We start from the raw sequence: 21,132 nt of genomic DNA, 5'->3' as shown, positions 1-21,132 counted from the left end.
TTCAGGCTGTTGCTCTAACTGCCACATGCATCCGTAGTTCAGTACAAAACACCGGAAATCTGTTCCCATAATGTAATAGTCAAAGCCAAGCCTACATGATTTCCCGTCAGACCACAGCCTCCCGTCACATGGTACACTTGGTTTTTACCAGGAGGGGACAGGACAAACACAACGCAGAGGAAGATAACACTGAGATTCACCTATAACTGTGATATAAACGTGGCGTTAGTCATTTGTGGTTTGCTTTTGTAGCGCTATGAAGTGAAACTCCGCCATATTCATCCCACCACGCCCGCCTCGGCTAACGGGTAACTAGCTATTTCACGTCTATCTAAAGTTGTTGCGCGAATTAAACTTCTTCACAGGAGAGGAACAAGGTAATAAAATCAGCCTTGACAGTAACGTCTTTACTTACTTACATTAACATTGTTTAACCTTGTTTTCAGCTCAATAAAAAAACTGTTTTGGCGTACGCAGTGGGTATTGTGGAGGGGTTAAAAAAAAAATTGACTTTAGTATGCTCGGGGCATTTTTTTCTTGTATAACAAACATTATGTATGTTATGTATGTGTCTTTGTCTTGGAAGGTGTCGTCCAGGAGTAATGATTCTGAGCTCCGTGGGGGCTTGCTGCCTCAGTCCAGAGACCAAAGAGGCTCGCAGAATCAACGATGAGATTGAGAGGCAGCTCCGCCGGGACAAGAGAGATTCCCGACGAGAATACAAGCTCCTTCTGCTCGGTAAGGATCAAACAATACAGTACTGCTCTTGTAACACTTGTATGGTAGACTATAAATAATGGTGGAAGAAGTATTTAGATTTAACTGTTACTTGAGTAAAAGCAGCAATATCCTACTAAAAAACCAAACTAATATGTAAAACTAAAAACAATAACAATATGTACTTAAAAGAAGGCTGCTTGTTATGCAGAATGACCCCTTTCAGAGTTAACATATATCATTGTATATTCGTCATGTATTGTTGCTGCAACGATTAATCGATTATCTGATGGAAAGAAAACTTTCTTTTAAATATTGATTAGTTGTTTCAGGCATTTTTCAAGCAAAAAGCTCAAACATTTAGGGCTCCAGCTTCTTAAATGTAAAGATTTGCTGCCTGTCATTTATGATAGTAAATGAATATTCTTTGGTTTTTGACTGTTGGTTGGACAAATGAAGTAATCTGAAGACTTAACTATGGGCTTTGGGAAATTATGAAGAGCATTTTTCACTTTTTTTGACATTTTATAGACTTAATGATTAATAGTGAAAATAATCCGCAGTGTTATCGATAATGAAAATAATAGATAGTCGCAGTGCTAATTATTATTGATGCAGATAAAGAATATAGTGGATAAAAAGTACAATGTATCCCTCTAAAAAGTTGTGGAGTAGAAGTATAATATATCATAAAATTGAAATACTCAAGTAAAGTACAAGTACATCAAAATTTGATTAATGTTCTGCACTGGACTTTACCACTGTAACAGTATGGATGTTAAGATTAGCTCCACAGTGACGAGATAGATTCATTAATGCTTACACATTAATGCACATATAATATTCCAATAATATACTGTATGATAAGTATAACATTCTGAATAAGTAAAAGTACATAAGTATTAGCAGCAAAATGAACTTAAAGAATCAAAAGTACTCATTATGCAAAACAGACCTAAGTAAGATTAAGAATTCAGGACTTTTACTTGTAATTGAGTGTTTTAATACTGCTGTATTGCTACTTTTACTTTACACTAAGTATGATAGAAATTAATCAAAGCTTCTCACAAAAAAATTGACATTCAAATCCTTAACTTAATTGGCCTTGAAATTACTTGAATGCATAATGATGCTTTTGTGGTTGAATATGAAAAGTTAATGTGCACTGTAAAAGTGCTGCAGCTGTGTCTGGTAACAGTACAGCCCACCACAGAAAACTCTACAGAAAAATTACAGTGTGTAGTAAAGTATTGTTGTAATTATAATCAGGAGTGAAAGAAGGGTTCAGATTCCTTTCTTTAATGGGACACCACAATGTAGAAATACTCAATTATAAGTAAATGCAGTCAAAATCCCACTTAAGTCAAAGTACAGAGGTATTATCAGCTAAATGTACTTAAAAATGAACTGTCATATAAATGTAGTGGAGTAAAAGTACAATATTTTTCTCTCGCAAAGTAATGTTGTAAAAGTAAAAAGAGATATGCAAGTAAAGCACAAGCACCTCAAAGCAGTATAGTAAATGTGTTTCCACCACTAACTAACTAACTATCGAGTAGACACTTATTTGTCCCAACAGTTAGATAAATGTATGATAGCTGTGTCATTTTGGGAGGCACATTTTATTTGTGTTAGTTGACAATGGATGAATCAGTAATGCTGTGAAGTGTAAGGTAGTCCCATTGGTTATGATTATCTTGCTATTAAAAGTGATTGACTCATGCTGAATATATAACCAACCACCCTTCTAGGTTAAAAAGTCAGATGTGTGGCTTCAGTGCTCTCCAAACAATGTTAGTTATAAGTAAGTAATAATCATATCAAGTGTCAACCCTTAAATATGTTTGTCTATTTTTTAAATGTCTTTAAAATTAAAACTACATGCTAATGAACATGCCACATGCACACATTCATTTAAACTTCACTCTGTCTGAAAGGCTGTCTAAGTGTTACCAAAGAATGCTTTCAGTTCAATTTGGTTAGCTGCAGGGGGAAATGGTGCAACTTCTTCTATTTAGGCTATTTTTTTTTTAAATAGATGCTGGTGAGATGACAAAATACTGTTTGTAAAACTCGACTGAAAGAATAAACACAAGACCCATAAGGGCATAAGAATAAGATGAAACCCAGACTATGGTGATTTAAAGTTAGTTGAAGATTGCGTAAGAGTGAGATGTGAAAGTACTTCACACACAATAAAGACAAAACCTGTTGCTTTTTTTTTTGATATAGACAACAGGCAAAGTTAAGCATAAGACTGGAGATAATCTATATTTTTCATAGTGTCAACAAATCCCATGAAAAGATCAGAACTACAACGGATTGATCCTACTAACAAGTATTGCATGCATAGCTAAAGTCCATGCTAGCAGCTCTGTAAGACCGTACTTTGGCATAGTGGTGCTTTCCGCTAAGTGCTAACATCAACATGCTATCATGCACACAATGACAATACTATGCTGATGTCTAGCGGGGGGACAATGACGCTGGCTTGTTTGTATTTTTTTAAACCAATCACAATTGTCTTGGGTTTACTATTAAACTCATCAGTGAGCCCCACAGCAGTGCACTTGGTGACATGTTCTCCCATTACCATGAACATGAGCACTGTAGTTTATTTTGAGACAAGCATACTGCTGCCGTACATACTAATGCAGCAAATCCAAATTAATCTGTGGCTGAAAATAGTTCTCAACAAATACACAATTTACTCCAGTAATGTTTACTAAAACCTACATTGCCCAGCTATTTTGGAAAAGTCAGAGAGAAACAGACAGGTAGGGAGATTGTCAAGCATTAATAGATGGACATTTAGTTTTGGTCTTTTAATGGGATTTGTTGACAATTTGTTGACAAAAATATAGAATAATGTAAGCCTTATCCTTTAAGTCAATATGTGTGTGTACATCAATGATCTGTATCTTTTGGCGGCTAGGAACTGGTGAAAGTGGGAAGAGCACTTTCATCAAGCAGATGAGGATCATCCATGGCCGTGGATACTCTGACGAGGACAAAAGAGGCTTCACCAGGCTGGTCTTCCAGAACATCTTCACAGCCATGCAGGCCATGATCCAGGCCATGAACACTTTACAGATCCCCTACAAGTATGAACACAATAAGGTACACCAGACTAATGTTTCTTTGTCATTTCTTTGCTGCTTCACACAGATTAAGAAAGAGGGTTTACCACACACTGTCCCACAGAAGCGTGTGCAACGTTTATTGTCTCTGACACTGACAGAGCCTGCAGTGTGTTTTCAGGGTAAAGTACTTCTGGTAATTTGCAACAGTGTTTAGTTTTGTAATCCTGCTGCCAGAGAGTTTTGTCTATTTACTGAAATAAGTACACATGATGTTACACTGCAGACATGTAAAGACAGGTACTCCTATGCCAAATGCAAGTAAGAAACTTAAGAGTCCACTTCCTGTGATCGGGAATTAACCAAGTCTGAGTCAGCATTTGGTTTTGTGGGTTATAATGTTTTCCTTTCTCTGAGTGTGAGTGGAGGTAATGTTCTGTGGAAGCTCACAGGATGACACTGTTTGTCACTGAGCACGTAGACATTAGTACTTAAATGTAGAGTGCCTTTAGGTCAGAGAGGTCAAGAAGCCAATATGCCAAATGGCCATTCACTAAACCCCTCTCCCAAACAGAGATTGTTCAAGCGGTATGTAAGGGCCTGTAGTAAGACAGATACTCATCATCCAAGTATGCAGGCTATGCAGCCAAACAAGGTCATGTTAAAACAAAACTAAATAGTCGGATATATTTCCCTATTATACTTATAATACTAGAGCTTGCTAGAACTACACTGCAATACAAGAACAATGCTGTTTCTTTATTTACATCTGCATGGATCATTACTGGAAATGATGATGTCTTTTTTCGCCTGGGACCTGTTAGCTTTAGCCTCAATCTTTTATCATGATATCATGTATTTGACCATCCAGTACATACAGTATTTTAGTACTTGCTTTACAGGGTTTGCATTTCAAACCGAGTCAGCTGGAAAAAGTACAAAAATCAGTTGGTGACTTTTCAGCTGACGATTGGAGCTAAAGTTATATTAATTAGTTTGTTAGCCACAGTGGATAAAATCTGCTTGCGACATATTTGCTGTGTGAGAATGGAAAGCTTGACAGATTTTTGATTGGTCTCAGGTTATTTCAGACAATATAGAGAAAAGAGATGAAATAGCAGAGGCTGTCACAGTAGTTTCTTTGGATCCCTTTAAATTGTCCCATCATTTGAAAGTGATGAAGCAGGAGGGAAGGGCATGGCTTCCCCCACAAATATTTTTTAAAAGTAAGTTAAAAATACACTTGCCAAATTGTTTTGAACACAAATACAACTTCTGGTAGCAATTTCAGTAAGCCGAAAAACAGGAAAATCTGTGTGTCTTATCATTTCATATTCAATTTGGAATCTAAAATGAAAAAACAATTTGTCGTTATTCAATTATGAATCCAACACACACAGATAAAATAACGGCTTGTTTTTTGTACTACCATTTTAGTCAAAAACAGGAAATGAAAAAAACGGGCCTTGTAATGAATTTGAATTTCATATTGGATTGTGTCCGATTTGTAGGAGTGTCACTGTTCCAGCACAGACCACTGCCGAAGGTGTCCTTGAGCAAGGCCCTGAACCCCTAACTGGGCACTGCACAATGGCTGCGCACTGCTCCTAAATAGGATGGGTTAAATGCAGAGAACTTTATCTTTAATTTATACTCCAATAAAGTGTAAGAAAAGGAAAAAAATACACTTGGGCGATGGCGCTACCTGATTTAATGTAGGCTATTGAATGTGAGCTTGTACATCAGTGGATAATTTTTTATCCACAGAAGTATTACGGGGCCCGTTCTATTTTGGACAACAAAGTTTGCCAAATTAACTATTAACAGTTCATTTTTTGCTGTGTACCATTAAATGTACTGACAACTGTCATTGAATTTATTTGATACCGAAGAACCTTTAAAAAACTGAACTCTCTGGCAAGTTTTGAAGCGTTCCCATTCTTGTCCCAGTACATATACATATTGTTAGTTACACTGTGTGTAGTTGAACCCCCCCCACACACACACAAACACACACCCCACACCCCACCCACACACACATGTTCAAGCTCATATACATTAGGCTACATTAAAACAGGTAGCGCCATCATCCATGCATAGGCCTATTTACTCAGTTGCCCATCAACAAAATGACAATTGCACTATGTCTACAAAAGCACCTTGTACAATAAGGCTGTTTATTGATGCATGTGTAAACAGACTTGGTGCAATAGTTTACCCATAAATGACCATAAAAGTTCTCCAAATTCTTGTGCAGATTTTCCCAAGTGTTTCCTAGCTGAAGAATTGCACTGTGGGTCCACAATTGATGTGCAGCCAGGATAATATTTATTATTAATCAGACACAGATTAGGGTGGTAAAGGGTATATTCCAAGAAGACGCAGGATATCACTTAATAATCCAATGAAAGCAAGGCGACCTTGAACACATAGAAGCAGTTTAGCTCTTTGTGTTTATAAATGTACATATGAAAGACAAGAAACTAGGCACACTGAAATAAATAACACTGAAGCAAACTAGGAGAGAAAGTAAGTGTACTCTCTGTGGTAGTTATGTGCAGTACATCATTGCTACATCTACCATCAATTAACTGTGCAGGGTTGTGTTCAGGGTTTACAGAAGGAGTCAAAGGCAGCTTAAATGAATAGAGCCTCCAGTGACTGATGCTGAGGACAAGAAAGACATTTGGGTCCTAATCGTACAATCTCTTTGATGGAGATTCTATGACCATAGTCTTTGTAACGGACTGGATAGTCCCACATCATCCTTCGCTTGTGGTGCTATTATTTTATGTTGGGTAAGTATCCAGTCTACAAATGATAAGTGATCCAAGTTTTGTCGATGAGTCGGCATAAAATCTGTGCTGAGAGCTCAGTATAATCATATAAGTTATATAACACAATTTATAAACAAGGACAGTTAAAAAAAAAAAGCATAATAATTACTCTAAGAAGATTAGACAAATTATATTACATCTCTGGGGACAGTGTGTTTCAGCTTCTTGTTCAGTTGCAATCAGACTGAACGTGTTTAAAAGCTGTCTGTGAATGGGGTTAAAGTTCTAATTGTTCGCTGCAAAGTTCTCATCTCTCATCATAGATCAATTCTGCTGAAGATCAAAACATGTAGACAATCTAAATCCAGCCTGTTGTGTGAGCTAAAGTGATTTTATTTTTCCACACTGTAAGTTGTTAATGTAAAGGTATTTTCCCCTGTCTAATCAAACTACAGCATACATCTATATTTGGAGATGCATGCTTGATAAAGCCAGTGACATCACCAGGACTCAAGAACTCAAGCATTACATCATATAAATCCTAAATCCTTCTGTATATTTGTTTCTGAAAGTGTTTGGCCATGTCATTAATTTCAGTGCGATGTTATGTTGTTGTTTAGACAAATGCCAGTCTTGTCAGTGGGGTTGATGTGGAGAAGGTCACAACGTTAACAAACCCTTACGTGGACGCCATTAAGAGCCTGTGGAGCGATCCAGGGATTCAGGAATGTTACAATCGGAAGAGGGAATACCAGCTCTCAGACTCAACCAAATAGTGAGTGGGAACAGACCCGAATAACTCCTCAGACATTGCCAAATAGTTTCCTCTGTTTCATCTGCCAGGTGTCTGTTTAATGAGCTCAGAAGGTTCAGGTTCAGTGGTTATTCCATTTAAGGTTGTTGACAGAAGGCCTAAAAGCAAAGAAACAATGTTTATTATTCAGTATAGTGAAGTGGCTGAAACAAGAAACATTTCCAACTCTTAATATTTTACAATAAATGTCTCCTTTGTCCCTGATCTGTTTCTATATCTCTCTTTTTGTTCTATGGGTTGTCTTCCTGTGTTAATAGCTATCTGAATAGCTTGGACCGAATTGCTGATACTGCTTATCTGCCAACCCAGCAGGATGTCCTGAGGGTCAGAGTGCCCACAACAGGTATTATAGAGTACCCCTTTGACGTGGAGAATGTGGTGTTCAGGTGAGTATTTTATGTTGTCGTTATATTTTATGTTGCAGTGGCTTACTTTCTGTTGAGGTCATAAACAGTGAGAGTAGGGGCAGCTAACGTAGATAAAATTTAATATCTATGAGAAGTTTTGTATCATGATGAGGATGTACTGTATATCATGATATGTTTTCTGGAAATGTATTTTAAGTGTTTATAGGTGAAATGACAAGATGAGGGTGTCGAGGTACTTCATCACATAGATGCAAAAATCCATATAACCTAAATTGCCCTGCTCCATTGATGGTGCAGCATATCTCACCATCTTTCAGAAATATTGCTATGAAATTTTGGTATACACATTCATGTCCCCCTCTGGATACATTTTTAAAAACTAATTACATTACCATCAGCCTGGACTGTATGCTAAGATACTAAGCATAGTAAACATTGTACCTACCAGCATGTTAGCATTGTCATTGTGAATGTTAGCATGTTGATGTTAGCATTTAGCTGAAAGTACAGAAGACGCCAAAGCTGATCACGGCCATTCTAGACAATGTTTGTGATTCTACCAGATGTGTCGCAGCCTGTTTCAGAAGCTGCCCAGAAGCCGCTCTCAGTGGAGAATACGCGTCTAGTCTATTTTTGACGTAAGCTGTGTCAATCTGCACAGAGCAAAAAGAAAACATTTTAATCACGAAGCTCAGAAATCAAGGTAAAATGACCAAATGAGCAAAATCTGAGCAACTCAAGAAAATTAGACACACAACACACTCTGCTTCTGAAACGCTCCCTGTGGGGTGTGAAGACCGCCTGAGGATGGAACAAAACCAGGTTGCAGATGCGACGTGCCAAGTAAAATCCAGGCGATAGTGTTGTTCCTTTCTGTGTCCTTTGACAAGACTAAACAGCATTGTTGTGGAAGTCGAGACACATGTTGGAAGCCCTTGTTTTATTAGTCTTGTTTGAGCACAGCTGGACCTCGTTTAGCAATTAATTGTCAGAAGCCCGTGGTCTTTTATGTGGATTTATACTGTAGTTTCACAAGTTTCATTAGCTGTGTCAAATCAGGCTGGTTTTGGAAGTGGGTTTTGTTTCTGTTGAATTACATGAAATTGGTAGCATGAAAGAGGTCTTAAGACTTTTAAATGTCTCCTTTTGAAACCAGCAGATTATTTGGGGAAGTTTCTCCAGAATTTAACCTTGATGCCACAAAGGCAAATGTCCTGGTGGTCATGACAATGTAGTAAAATCATTAAAGCCTCTCAACACTTACCAAACAGATTTTTTGGTAATGGCAACAGTACAGATAGAACTAGGCAATACATTAATATAATGTTGCTATTGAGATATTAGATTATGTGTAATTTGGAATTTTGGTTGTTGTAAATGTGTGATAAACGCTGCAGTACAGTGAACTGGTGCAACCTTGTGAACTTATTACACTGTAAAGTAAAAAGGATAATCCCCCCACCTGATTTGTCATCATGGCTATTATACTTATGATCTATTGTCAAAAAACGTTTGTCATATTATCAATATTAAGGGATTTATTTCACCATAGCCCAGCCCTAAAGAATAAAACTGGTTGTAAATTGGTGATGTTGTGTGTGTGTGTGTGTGTGTGTGTGTGTGTGTGTGTGTGTGTGTGTGTGTGTGTGTGTGTGTAATGATGGCTTGAACATGTGCCTGTAGGATGGTGGATGTGGGTGGCCAGCGTTCAGAGAGGAGGAAGTGGATTCACTGTTTTGAGAAAGTCACCTCCATCATGTTCCTGGTGGCGCTCAGCGAGTACGATCAGGTCCTTGTTGAGTCCGTCAATGAGGTGAGATGCACGCCGCTGCCTACAAAATTAAATGTAACAATTACAAGCTAATTTTATATATCTTGTAAGTCTGTACATGAGAAAGAAAATGGCTCAATTTGGGATAATCAAAAAAATAAATCACTGGGATAGACACAGAAGGACATTGTTTCTTTTGTTTAAGGCCCACAGATGATGGAGATGATGATCTATTATTCTACAGAGTAGACACTATTTCAACACTAGTCTGATTTCTCTCTCTTATTTTCTTTCTGTCTCTCTGGTCACAATGATAAATGTTGACCCTCCTGTGTGGCAATGTGCATAGTTAATCTGCAGGGGGAGCTCTTTAGTTGCTCTGTTCAGCAAAGCGCACCTCTCAGCAAGGCTTGTCCACTTGATGATAGTGCAGCTAGTGGAATATGCAATAACATAAATTCATATTTATGCTTATGTTTAAGATGTCTGTTTCTTGTGTTTTTTCCCAAAGAATCGCATGGAGGAAAGCATGGCCTTGTTCCGGACAATCATAACCTACAAGTGGTTCAAAAAGTCTTCAGTCATCTTGTTCCTCAACAAGATAGATTTACTGGAGGAGAAAATCATGTACTCACATTTGGTTGACTACTTCCCAGAATATGATGGTAAGAGGAAAATGGTCAAAAACGCAGTTGAGCAGGGTGGTATTGATATTTTTAATACAATATTATAGTAGCTTAATTTACCATCTCTAAAGTGACACTACGTATTTTAGATATAACACGGTCTTCCTTTTACAAATGAAAAGCTGAATTCAGAAGCAATAAAACACAACCTTGCTTATGTCATTACACTGGAATTGCATCAGCAGCCCACTGTGGTGGGGTATGACCTGTAGCTTATAGTGGCTAATGTTAGATAATGTTTAATGTTGCCAACTTCAAATATTACAGTGTAACTGACTTACTAAGTCAGCTCACTACTTTATAACTTTGCTCAAACATTAACACACTGGAACGTGTTTTCTGCTTGTAGTTCCATTTTATTCACTCTAAGTCAGTCAACTCATGATTATGTCTTTAAATCCAAGAGGAAGTGTTATTTCTTCTTTCAAAAGTTGCAGTTTCACTTGAATGTTGGATGCATTTAATATTACAGGGCTAGCCTGTCTTATGTTCTTAAAGGTTTTATGTAACTTCTGAAAAAACTGACTTTCATGTCCTGTTTTTGCCCTCTGTCTCTTTCTGCCAGGTCCCCAGCGGGATGTCATAGCTGGAAAGGAATTCATCTTAAATATGTTTGTCAGTCTCAATCCAAACGAGAAAAAAATTATCTACTCCCACTTCACCTGTGCCACAGACACGAACAACATTCGATTTGTCTTTCACGCAGTGAAGGACCACATCTTGCAGATCAACCTGGAAGTCTACAACTTGGTTTAAAATGGGGGTGTTGCTGCTCTAATTCAATCGGCTTTGTACAGCTGGTAGTCAGGGGAGCTCGGCAGTGATTCAGTTTGCCTCACACTGCTGCTGAACACTATAATCCAAAACAGGAAATTGAGAAGCAGAGCTTGTCCACAAATGACTGTACTACTGATGTATTTCAAATTTTCCTGTTAGACTTTTTGAAAATGGATGTCTCCAGCTATAATGACGTGTGTCCTGACAATTAAAGTGCTGCCTTAGTGAGTCTACTATAGTGTGCACTCTGAAATATATGGAGCCCTTTGTAAATGTTTTTGAGCAGTAACAGTATAAATGCACTTGGATGGATTGAGAGGGGAAAAAAGTACTTCACTGGCCTCAAAAGCCTCTGAAGACATGTAATGTACTAGGTCTCTCCTTCAGGGAATCTGTGCAAGTGAATGTAGACTAACTGCAATGCAGCACCTCACATCACTAACCCAAGTTGGTCATAGTTTATTTTTTTAAGTTAAATACTGTTTGAAATACTAATGCCTAGTTTGTGTCTTCACTTAATGGAAAACGAGTCATAATTAACACTAATGACGCATTTACTTTATTACAGATATTGATTTGCACACTGTACATTTTGCAACAATGGTGTTTGTGCTGGTGTTCTGTTATGTATGGACCTCACTTAGCTGGGTATGATAACTTCCACAACCTTGTGTCAAGTTTCTCTAGACTATACACTTTGCATTTGTTTGTGATGGCATTGTTCAGTCTTGAACCACTTTCTGTGAGCAAAGCATTAATATATATATTTTATAATTTAACACATTTCAAAGGGAATCTTACTGTCACTCTACTAGATTCTGCTACATTAGCATTCCTTTTTTTTAAATCTTCATTTTCTCAAAGCTGTAGAATCACATGTTCGTTCAGTTCAGGGACTATTTGATTGTATTTTTAAGTAGTTGCCTAAACATTGTCCTTGCTAAAATGGCTTCAGAACCTGCCCTTACTTGTTTACATTAATGCATATTGTGAATATAACATGGTACAATACATTTTGTTCCCCACCTTTGTTTACATCAAGGTCAGTGTTGAAAGGTTAACTGCTGAAGAGAGAACTGTTATGTTAAATAATCTCTGAGGCATTACTGCGCTTTTGATCTTAATTCATATGCTGTTCAAGGGTATTAAATGCATGAATAAAAAGCTAATGAGAGTGTATCCACTAATGTTTACACGACCCTTCTCCTCTTGTTAAAAATAATTACAGCCTAAATTGAACAGTTTAATTTATGGTTAGATTTCACTGTCACTGCGATGTCTTAATGCAGTCTTAGTGTTTTTAATGTGATTAGAAAAATAAAAATATTTTGCTTTTCATTTGCTGATTTTGTTTTCATTCTATGTTTACAAATCAGCTCCGGCACACTGTCAGTTTAGCATTCAAGTGTTTGTCTGTTTGGCTGCTCCATTGTCTCATCTAGAGCAGTGTTAGTCCTGAAATCCTCTATGATGATAACATCCATCTGGCTAGAGCCTGCAGCAGCACTTCTATTGGAGGTCTGTATATTTAGTGTTGTACACAGGGACATACAGCGTGGCAAAGAACCTTTATTTTTGGAGGACAATGAAAGTATATGTTGCAGCAGTAGGCTACATAGTACTATTGATTTGCAAGAATGGATGTAGGGATGAGGTGGCTGTCGAGCACGGGATCTTTGCTGGTCCCTTCCACATTTAATCAATCCAGACTCAAATCTTCCCTGAATATACATAACACATAATCCACTGTATACTAGGGCTGCAACTAAGAATTATTTTCATTATTGATAAATCTTAATATTTGTTTCTCTCTACCGCATATTTGTGTCTTCTTTGGGAAAACACTAGTTTTAATACAATACAGTGTATATTAAAGCAGGGGTAGGCACCTTAGAAGAAACCTGCTGGAGACAGCTAGATTTTTAAAGTATCCACTGGAAAAATCTCACCACCTTCCTCCAACGCACTTTCATGCAGGAAGAGTGCATGGGCAGAATGCCTTCAGGGACACATGTAGACAAACAGGTAGCTAAATCATTTCATTTGGACTGAAACAGTTGTATAATGGTGATGTTATCAGGGAAAATTCAGATATGACTGTAGAATACAGAAACCCTGTGTTACCATTTAACCATACCAGTCAGGAAGGGTGAAAATGAAAGACACTGTTGAGTTGCAGGACAGGAAATGTAGGAGAAGTGTTTTTTTTAACAATTTAACAATAGGCACAACAAGTCAGGAAATCTCTGCTGCTTGGATTCTGACCACTCAAATCTGTCCCAACCTTATGTAAGCACAATGATTAATTACCCTTTAACCTCAAATGTAAACTATGTGTTGTCCCCTGGATATTGTAAAAGTCGAAACATTTTTGAAACCTCAGTTTGATTTAATAGATTCAGGTATAATAAGACCTGCAATGGCATCATTAGGTTTTAATTTAGATTTAATACATATAACCAGACAAGTTGGTGCCTGGCTGTCCTCCATTATGTTTCCCCTCCAGCACCGTAGACTACCTCATTGTGAGGAAAGAGAGGCTCATGGGAGTACGGACCTGTAAACAGACACACAGGAGCTGTCCACATTTAACTCGAATTGCCTTTTTCACTCAGAGCCTGCCCATTCACCCCGCCTCCCTTGCACAGCAGGAATGTGAAATGCACCTGAACTGGATCCTACACGAGGAAGATTGACTGCTGAAAGTCACGAATCCACCTGTTCCGGGACAGAAGTGAACCTGTCAGATCCGCGCAAAAGCATTATCCATTCGTTTCATTTGCCTAATCCCTGTCAACTGTGAAGAAACTGAAGGCAGCTCGTAAACGCGTGTACAACAATGTTTGACTGCTGCGTGTCAGGTGAGGAAGCGGAGAGACTCAGGATACACAGAGAAATAGAGAGACAACTTCGTCGTGATAAAACAGCCTCTCACCGGGAGTTGAAGTTGCTGCTGTTAGGTGAGTGTTTGTAGCGTAAAGTTTAGTCATTTCCACATGCGACTGAAATGTTGAAATTATCAACGACATACTTACCTTGGGATATTAAATGCATCCTATTAAAATGTGGATATTACCATATAAATCTAGCCAACAAAGGGACTAAAAACTGTACATAGAATAAACAAATAGCTTGCTATGGACTAATTGTTACCCCAAAGGTAGCTTATATGTAGTTACAGTTGAGTCTAGGTTGAATTGACAAACGTACATATATTTATACAACTATAGCTCAACAGAGGTTTTCCTGTAGGCCTAAAGCAAGAACTTCCTGTGATGATCCAATAAATACTGTTATTTGTGGGGATGTAGAAATAAAATAGCTATAATTAGTTTGTAATAGAGTCTTCATGACTTATATTGGAGTTTAGAAGCTGTCTTTGTTATTTAAAAGTTAGTTTAAAAGTTAAAAAAATATTTTATATATTGGCAAATATTTGTTGTTTTTTTAAAACACAAAACATTTTGGGTGTAACACCAAAATCTGTGACCTATCAGATTCTGTGACTACACCCAAACGACGATGTTTTCCTAACCATAACCAAGTACTTTTGTACTTGAAAAAGTAAGGTATCACAAATTCGTTTTGAGTGGTATATGAATGTGTGTACCAAATTTCACGGCAATCCATCCAGTACTTGTTGAGATATTTCACTCAGAAACAAAAGTGTCAACCCCATGTTTGCAATACTGGAAAGGAAAGTCATAAGGATTCATGCTCTGGGCACCATAAATGTCTGTATAAGATTTAATGACAATCCATTCAGCGGTTGTTGAGATATTACCCCCAAAACCAAAAGTTGAATCCTCTGGGCACCATGATCCATTCAAAAATTTTAGATTGGATACTGGACTGAAGGTGGACTGTACTAGCCATAACAAGACTAAAAATTGTGTGTGAGATAGACGATAGTCGGACTTTGGAAGAAAGTCTTAAATAAAAACACATCATCATTTAGGTTTGCAGATTGAGATTTTTTGTCCCCCTGATGTCAAGGGTCATATTAGTTTGATCTGATAAAACCAGCAAATACAAAAGTGTCTGGATCAATAGCTGGCAAGCCTTTGGTGTGTGTTTATTCCTGCATTGTTCATTTTAAAAGTTATTACAGGTTACCCTTTGCATTCAAATTGTTGGTGAAGCCCAGATTAGCCAGCACTTGATAACCTTTATAGTTTTCTTCCCTTAAAACCAAACTAGACTTCTGCATGTTTTCACAAGTGTAGACCTGTGTATTTATGCTTTATGTGCCGTTGTTTGTTAGGATGTTTTTGCTCACAAGACATTAAAGTCTCCAATAAAAATGCTCCATTGTAAAAGCCATGATAGGTCAATACAGTACAAGCAGGCTGTTTTGTTTTTGTTTTGTTTCTTTGAATGACACATTGACTTGCACAGATCAGACACAAGCCTTTACTGTCCCATAACAATGTAGAGTATGCAAAACATTTGTAACTGGCATAACCATTAGTGGGAAATTACAAACATAAACGTAACTTCCAAATACGTCTTTTTATTAATCTATATTCTTTACATATTTCTCTTACGATGTCGTCTTTTTTTATTTTGGTCCACTGTGGGTTTTTTGATTATTTGACTTGTTGGTTCTTTGTCTGTTTTTATGTTGTTCATGTAAGTACATATACACAGAAATTAAATTAGATGATGTGCGTACCCGCATACCTATAGAAATAACGTTAGTAATGGGGTGTTTTGTGGAAACAGGGTATAAATGCACCCACTCGCGTACACATACTCACATGTATAGCTTGGGGGAAAAAACTATAATAAATTATGAACCTTTATTTAAAATATTCCTACATTCCTAAGAATGCAGCCTTTTTTTGTTGTTGTTTTGTTGCCGAAATCCTGTTTAGCTAAAACTGATTGATGTTCAGATGATTTTTTTAGTGCATGTCCTATTTCTGGCATTGCTTTGATGTTATTCCATTTCTCATCCTTGGGTCTTATTCATCTCATTTGCCTAGGGACTGGTGAAAGTGGGAAGAGTACTTTCATCAAACAGATGAGGATCATCCATGGCACTGGATACAGTGAAGCTGACAGGAAAGGTTTCACTCGGCTTGTGTTTCAGAACATCGTCACAGCCATTCAGGCGCTGATCCACGCCATGGAGACTCTACAGATTGACTACATCAGTGACCAGAACATTGTGAGAAACTGTACCCATTTAATAAAAGATGATATTGATGTGTTATGGAGTACATTTGCAGTTCTCATGCTCCTAATGGTTACTAATAGGTCAGTCAAAGATTGAAATATTGTGTTTAGAAAGGTCCCCTGTGGATGTCTTGTGTGTTTCAGCTCCACGCACAGAAGTTGAGCCAAGTAGAGGCAGACCGGGTGTCCACTTTGGAGGCTTGGCAGGTGGACGCCATTAAGAGAGTGTGGAATGACCATGGTGTTCAAATATGCTACGACCGCAGGAGGGAATTCCAGTTATCTGACTCTGCCAAATAGTAAGACTTTAAAATATTTCATGTCATTTACATAAGCCCAGGGCTCTTCAAGAGAACCAAAGCTTTTGCACTCATCAACTCAAATTTAAAACTTTTAATGTGCATGTGACGATGCTATTTCTTCGTTCAGGTTTGTGTTAGGAAATTAAACTGGATGCATTGTTGTTAACTTTTCAGTTATCTGACCGACTTGGACAGAATCACAGCCCCGTTTTACATCCCCACCCTGCAGGACATCTTGAGGGTCAGGGTCCCCACCACGGGGATCATAGAGTACCCCTTTGACCTTTCAAAAGTTATCTTCAGGTAGGGTATTGTTAACTTGACTGACTATAAAACGAATCTTTTGCTACATATATAGGAGGAGTATTCCATGTTTTTACGTTGCTTAACGCCGCTCTCTCCCAACGAGTGCACGCATCACTGGCAGTAGCTGCCTTCCTGTCAGTGGTGGAGTTTCTTTAAGTTTCACATTGCTATGTGGGTTTAGCTGATGGTTCAATAAATTAGATGAAAGCAATTCCGTGGTTGTTCTTTGCATCTTTGTGACACAATATTGGCAATACTTACAGGTGTCGAAAGAACGCCTGTCTGCCTCGTTCTCAATTCTTCTTTTAGCTTTTTGGATTTTAATAACAGAAGGGCCTCTCGATTTGAATTACCACTGACTTGCTGCGTAATCACGCATACACATCAAAGACAACAAAACAAATTCTGGTAATGCAGTACCGCAGCGTTACACGGACTAATAACTGTACTATTACTGTTTTGTAAATAGTAATTCCTTACACTACTAGTTACTGGGGAAAGTGATAATATTACGGTAACACGTTATTTCCCAACACTGTCTGTTGCACAGGACTGGGACTGACTCTTAACAATGACGAGAACAACTTGGGGATTCCCTCTTGGTCAATCAGGTTGTGACAGTGTCCAAACTTAAAGGAATAAGAATACCAGAGGCGCGGAAGCATTGTGAACATTCCCCTATGTGGTGCAGAACTCACTTTTCCAGACATAGTCAGCCTGAATCTTTGTCCTTTGGGACCTTCTGAAACCTCTTTGCTGTCTCTCTTGTCTACCTTTGATAGCGACTGAGTATTATGGATGTTAGCACAGAGTAAATATAGAGCCCCTTAGCTGGTATCTACTGGGGCTTAAATTCAGCCTGGGACTTTGGCATTAGTAGAAGGATTTTTTGCAGTTATTTTAATAGTTGTAGTGTTTTTCTGGTATAAAAGAATCCGATTTCGACCTTCAAGAAACTTTTGGATGATACCTGCCTCCTCAGTTACTATAAGCAAGTCACCAGTGCACTGAACAAGTCCAGGTCAGGCAAGCCCGAGCTGGAAAACCACAGTACAGGGCTACTGCTATATATAATGCAATCTCCTTGTAGGTAGGTAGGTTTATTGTCACAATATAACAAGTGAAATTGTGTTTTGTAACTCCCTTCTGCTACATAGCAGACAATATACATTAATACGGAATCAATTATTAAAAATGGTAAACAGAAATAAACTATAATCAATGGAGCAGGGCTGAGGATGAATTAGAGTTTAAGAGTCACATAAACCCTATGTAAAGTAAACTCCTTTTGATTTGCACCGTTGAGCAGTTTTCAGCTGAAAAGAAGATCGGTCCAAGTTGGGAGGGGCCAGGAATGAACCGGCCATTCGAGAGTCTCCCCGAACTTCCCAATGCCCAGTCCGCCCCTGCCCCTTTGTGCCTAAAGCAGGGAAGCCTTTGGTGTCATTTGGGCAAGTGTTTCCTTGCCCAACATTACCTGCTGCTTGCAGGCTCCCATATTTGTTTATTGGTTTGTTTTCATTAAAAAACACTCTTCCCATTTCTTTTTTTACCGTCTTGAAAAGGTATTTGTTATTGAAGAGCCAATTGTTGATCATCTACAAAGCGTTGGATTAGTTTTTGAAGAGGAGTTTTATTGTTAAAGTACGTGTGAGATTTGTTCTCCATGGTTCTTATTTATTATGTGTTTGTGAACTGGGTCTCATGCACATTTTTCCCTGAGCTGTGGCCTGTAGAATCAGTACCACCATAGTTAAATGAGAAGATAGATAATACTTATATCTGTACGCTAAATATAAAGCTAGAGTTAGTAGGCGTTTCGCTTTGGCTTAGCATGAAGATTGGAAACAGTGGGAAACAATTACACAAACAATCATTTAAAAACAACAAGTTCGGGAAGTTACCGTTTACCTTGTTAAACCAAAACTTGTTGTTTTTACATTTAAATATTTGTCTGAACTTTTATATTGTCATCTAACTTGGCAAGAAAGAAAATAAGTATATTTCTCAAATTACATATATTCCTTTTTTAATTAACTTGAACAAATGTTCGTGTGTCTAGGATGGTGGATGTGGGTGGTCAGCGTTCAGAGCGGAAGAAATGGATCCACTGTTTTGAGAATGTCACGTCCATCATTTTTCTGGCGGCCCTCAGCGAGTACGATCAAGTCCTTTACGAGAGTGAGAATGATGTAAGGTCAAAAGCCTTTCCATCCACTCTGTACTTCTTCAAAATGATGATTTGATTCTCGATTTCTTGTGCCATGGTTATATTTTGCTCTCAGTAATTTTCTCTTTAAAAGGAACTATTATTTCCATACAGTAGTCTTTTGTCTAAGACTATTCTCACCTCCTTCTTCAGAATCGACTGAGAGAGAGCCTTGCCTTGTTCAAGACCATCCTCTCATACGCTTGGTTCCAAGAATCCTCCACTATCCTCTTCCTGAACAAAACAGACTTGCTACAGGAGAAAATCACAAAGTCTCATTTGGCAACCTACTTCCCAGACTTTACTGGTAAAGCATGCATTCTCTTTTTGCTCTGCATGTGTTAAAACAGCATTCATAGCTATGAAGTAAATTAACATTTACTATTTAGTGCACCATATTTACCATATTTACTGAGTGCCATTTTATTTGATTGTCTCTTTCACTCTTCTATGTAGAGATAGTCAAAACAATTTATCAGCAACTATTTGATGATTGATTTACTATTTCTATTATTGACTTGATCCTGCTCTTACTTTGTGATGATTTGCTGCTTCTCTCTGTATTTCTTTGTAATACATCTTTGTAAACTCGAATATTCTGTTGATCAGACAAAAAAAGCAATTTGAAGACATCATCTTGGCTCTGAGAAACTGTAATGGATGTTTTTTCAAATTTTGTACTTAAAATGACTTAATAATCGGCAGATTTATCAATAATAAAAATAATCCTTAGTTGCAGCATTCATTCTGAGTGTGACATTTTACTATGGCATGAAAGCAGTATAGTCCATGGCATGTATACACTATAGAGCCTAATAAACAGAATCTATTATACTGGGATAAGTAAGGGGAACAAGGGTGTGATTTTGGACAAAGCCCATGTCTTAAGGGATCACAATTAAATTTATTCAGAATACACAGATTCTCTCTGATTTTGACCACTTTCGCCTCCACAGGGCCTCAGCATGATGCTGAATCTGCAAAAAAGTTTATCTTGGAAATGTACAAGGAACGGCATTGCGGGCACCCTAAACGCCTTTACACACACTACACCTGCGCCACGGATACAGAGAACATCCGGATTGTCTTTAAGGCCGTCAAGGACACAATCTTCAGAGAAAACCTGGGCAAGTTCAACCTCGAATAAGGAGGTTGTAGGACAAAGTGATCACTTGATCTCATCATTTGGAACAAGAAAACTGGTACAGTCACATGCTGTAACACCTTTGTGGACATTTTATCTGTTAGTGCTCCCAGTTGTAGCTTGTTCAACAACATGAGGCAGTCAGACATCAGTGTCAGGTAAGGAACATTTCTCAGACACAGACAGTATGTGCCATTTTTTTGCAACACAGTTCATCATATGTGGTATAAAAAAAACACATGTTGTATAGCTAAAAGAGAGGAATGGACAATTGAAATGTTAATTGTTGTACTGAATTGTTAGACAGGCTCCTTTTATACCATTACTGTTTGACAGAGAACTAAATGGAGTTGAACTAGTATGATAAAATCATATAGAATGCAACCTTCCCTGTCTTACAGCTCTGGGAGGAGGAAGAAACCTGCCTTAGATTATACATATGATAATATTTTTATGTGTGCAACAACAACCACGTAGCCTATGACATACTTTTTCCCCCACTGTTGCTAACTTTAAAATATACATATTAAAAACCACAAATTGTTTTTAAACAAACTGGATTCTGTGTTGTCCTGGTCTCTATGCATATAACTTAATTTTGACATTAAATAAATATACATATGTTTCCGTACAAAAATGTGTCATCCATTTTGTGATATATGACAGCAGATGCATGGCATTCATTAACCAAAGGCTGTTTTGGGGCGTCTCCACTCTATGTCGGCGCTCCAGGCGTGGTCACACTGATTGGTATGTAACAACCTTTGTACTAAACAATGTGCAAAGGTCTGACAGGCTGGTCTCTGTCTTCCTGTCTAAGTGTTGGGACTGAATAGTGGTAAGTGAAAAGAGGCATTCACTGACGGTTAAACCTGTGGAGAGAACAATGCTTGTTTCCACACGGAAGGAGAGACTAGGTACAATTTATTTTATCTGCTTTGTGGCTATAGTTTGCTTGTTTAAGGGTTGAAAAGTTCAGTGCTAATGCAGAATATAAAGG

The 21,132-nt window shown here is 37.9% G+C and overlaps 2 protein-coding genes and 1 long non-coding RNA gene across 4 annotated transcripts; 2 read left to right on the top strand and 1 right to left on the bottom strand.

Moving 5' to 3' along the window:
• Positions 1-94: 94 nt before the first annotated feature.
• Positions 95-12,328, top strand: LOC119914811 (guanine nucleotide-binding protein G(q) subunit alpha-like). Of its 2 annotated transcripts, none has more exons than XM_038734340.1 (8): positions 95-308; positions 587-738; positions 3,653-3,837; positions 7,195-7,349; positions 7,646-7,774; positions 9,440-9,569; positions 10,039-10,192; positions 10,779-12,328. In XM_038734340.1, exons 2-8 carry the CDS (start codon positions 603-605, stop codon positions 10,967-10,969), a joined length of 1,080 nt encoding a protein of 359 aa, XP_038590268.1. In that variant the 5' UTR covers positions 95-308; positions 587-602; the 3' UTR covers positions 10,970-12,328. The 2 variants fall into 2 exon arrangements, with proteins under 2 accessions (XP_038590268.1, XP_038590267.1); XM_038734339.1 differs by having other exon boundaries at positions 95-377.
• Positions 7,393-8,231, bottom strand: LOC119914815. The gene is made up of 2 exons (XR_005446846.1): positions 8,202-8,231; positions 7,393-7,486 (listed from the first exon to the last, which is right to left on the bottom strand). It is a non-coding gene; the product is annotated as an uncharacterized LOC119914815 (long non-coding RNA).
• A 1,266-nt stretch (positions 12,329-13,594) lies between the features above and the next one.
• On the top strand, positions 13,595-20,229 carry LOC119914812 (guanine nucleotide-binding protein subunit alpha-14-like). Its single transcript, XM_038734341.1, has 7 exons — positions 13,595-13,950; positions 15,979-16,163; positions 16,316-16,470; positions 16,648-16,776; positions 18,842-18,971; positions 19,142-19,295; positions 19,945-20,229. The coding sequence occupies exons 1-7, from the start codon at positions 13,830-13,832 to the stop codon at positions 20,133-20,135; spliced, it is 1,065 nt and encodes a 354-aa protein (XP_038590269.1). The 5' UTR covers positions 13,595-13,829; the 3' UTR covers positions 20,136-20,229.
• The last annotated feature ends 903 nt before the right edge of the window (positions 20,230-21,132 follow it).

This window comes from Micropterus salmoides, unplaced genomic scaffold, assembly GCF_014851395.1.
Source record: "Micropterus salmoides isolate LMB-PRFRI ecotype aquatic unplaced genomic scaffold, ASM1485139v1 Ms_hic_scaffold_20, whole genome shotgun sequence".
Taxonomy (NCBI): Eukaryota; Metazoa; Chordata; class Actinopteri; order Centrarchiformes; family Centrarchidae; genus Micropterus; species Micropterus salmoides.
Note: the sequence above shows the minus strand (reverse complement) of the source record. Positions and strands in the feature narration are given on the sequence as shown.

Coding starts and splice junctions, on each gene's coding strand:
- LOC119914811 (XM_038734340.1), top strand. CDS start 603: ATGATTCTGAGCTCCGTGGGGGCTTGCTGCCTCAGTCCAGAGACCAAA. Junction 3,838..7,194: donor ACAAGTATGAACACAATAAG/GTACACCAGACT, acceptor GTTGTTGTTTAG/ACAAATGCCAGTCTTGTCAG. Junction 7,775..9,439: donor GTGGAGAATGTGGTGTTCAG/GTGAGTATTTTA, acceptor ATGTGCCTGTAG/GATGGTGGATGTGGGTGGCC.
- LOC119914812 (XM_038734341.1), top strand. CDS start 13,830: ATGTTTGACTGCTGCGTGTCAGGTGAGGAAGCGGAGAGACTCAGGATA. Junction 13,951..15,978: donor GTTGAAGTTGCTGCTGTTAG/GTGAGTGTTTGT, acceptor TCATTTGCCTAG/GGACTGGTGAAAGTGGGAAG. Junction 16,777..18,841: donor CTTTCAAAAGTTATCTTCAG/GTAGGGTATTGT, acceptor TCGTGTGTCTAG/GATGGTGGATGTGGGTGGTC.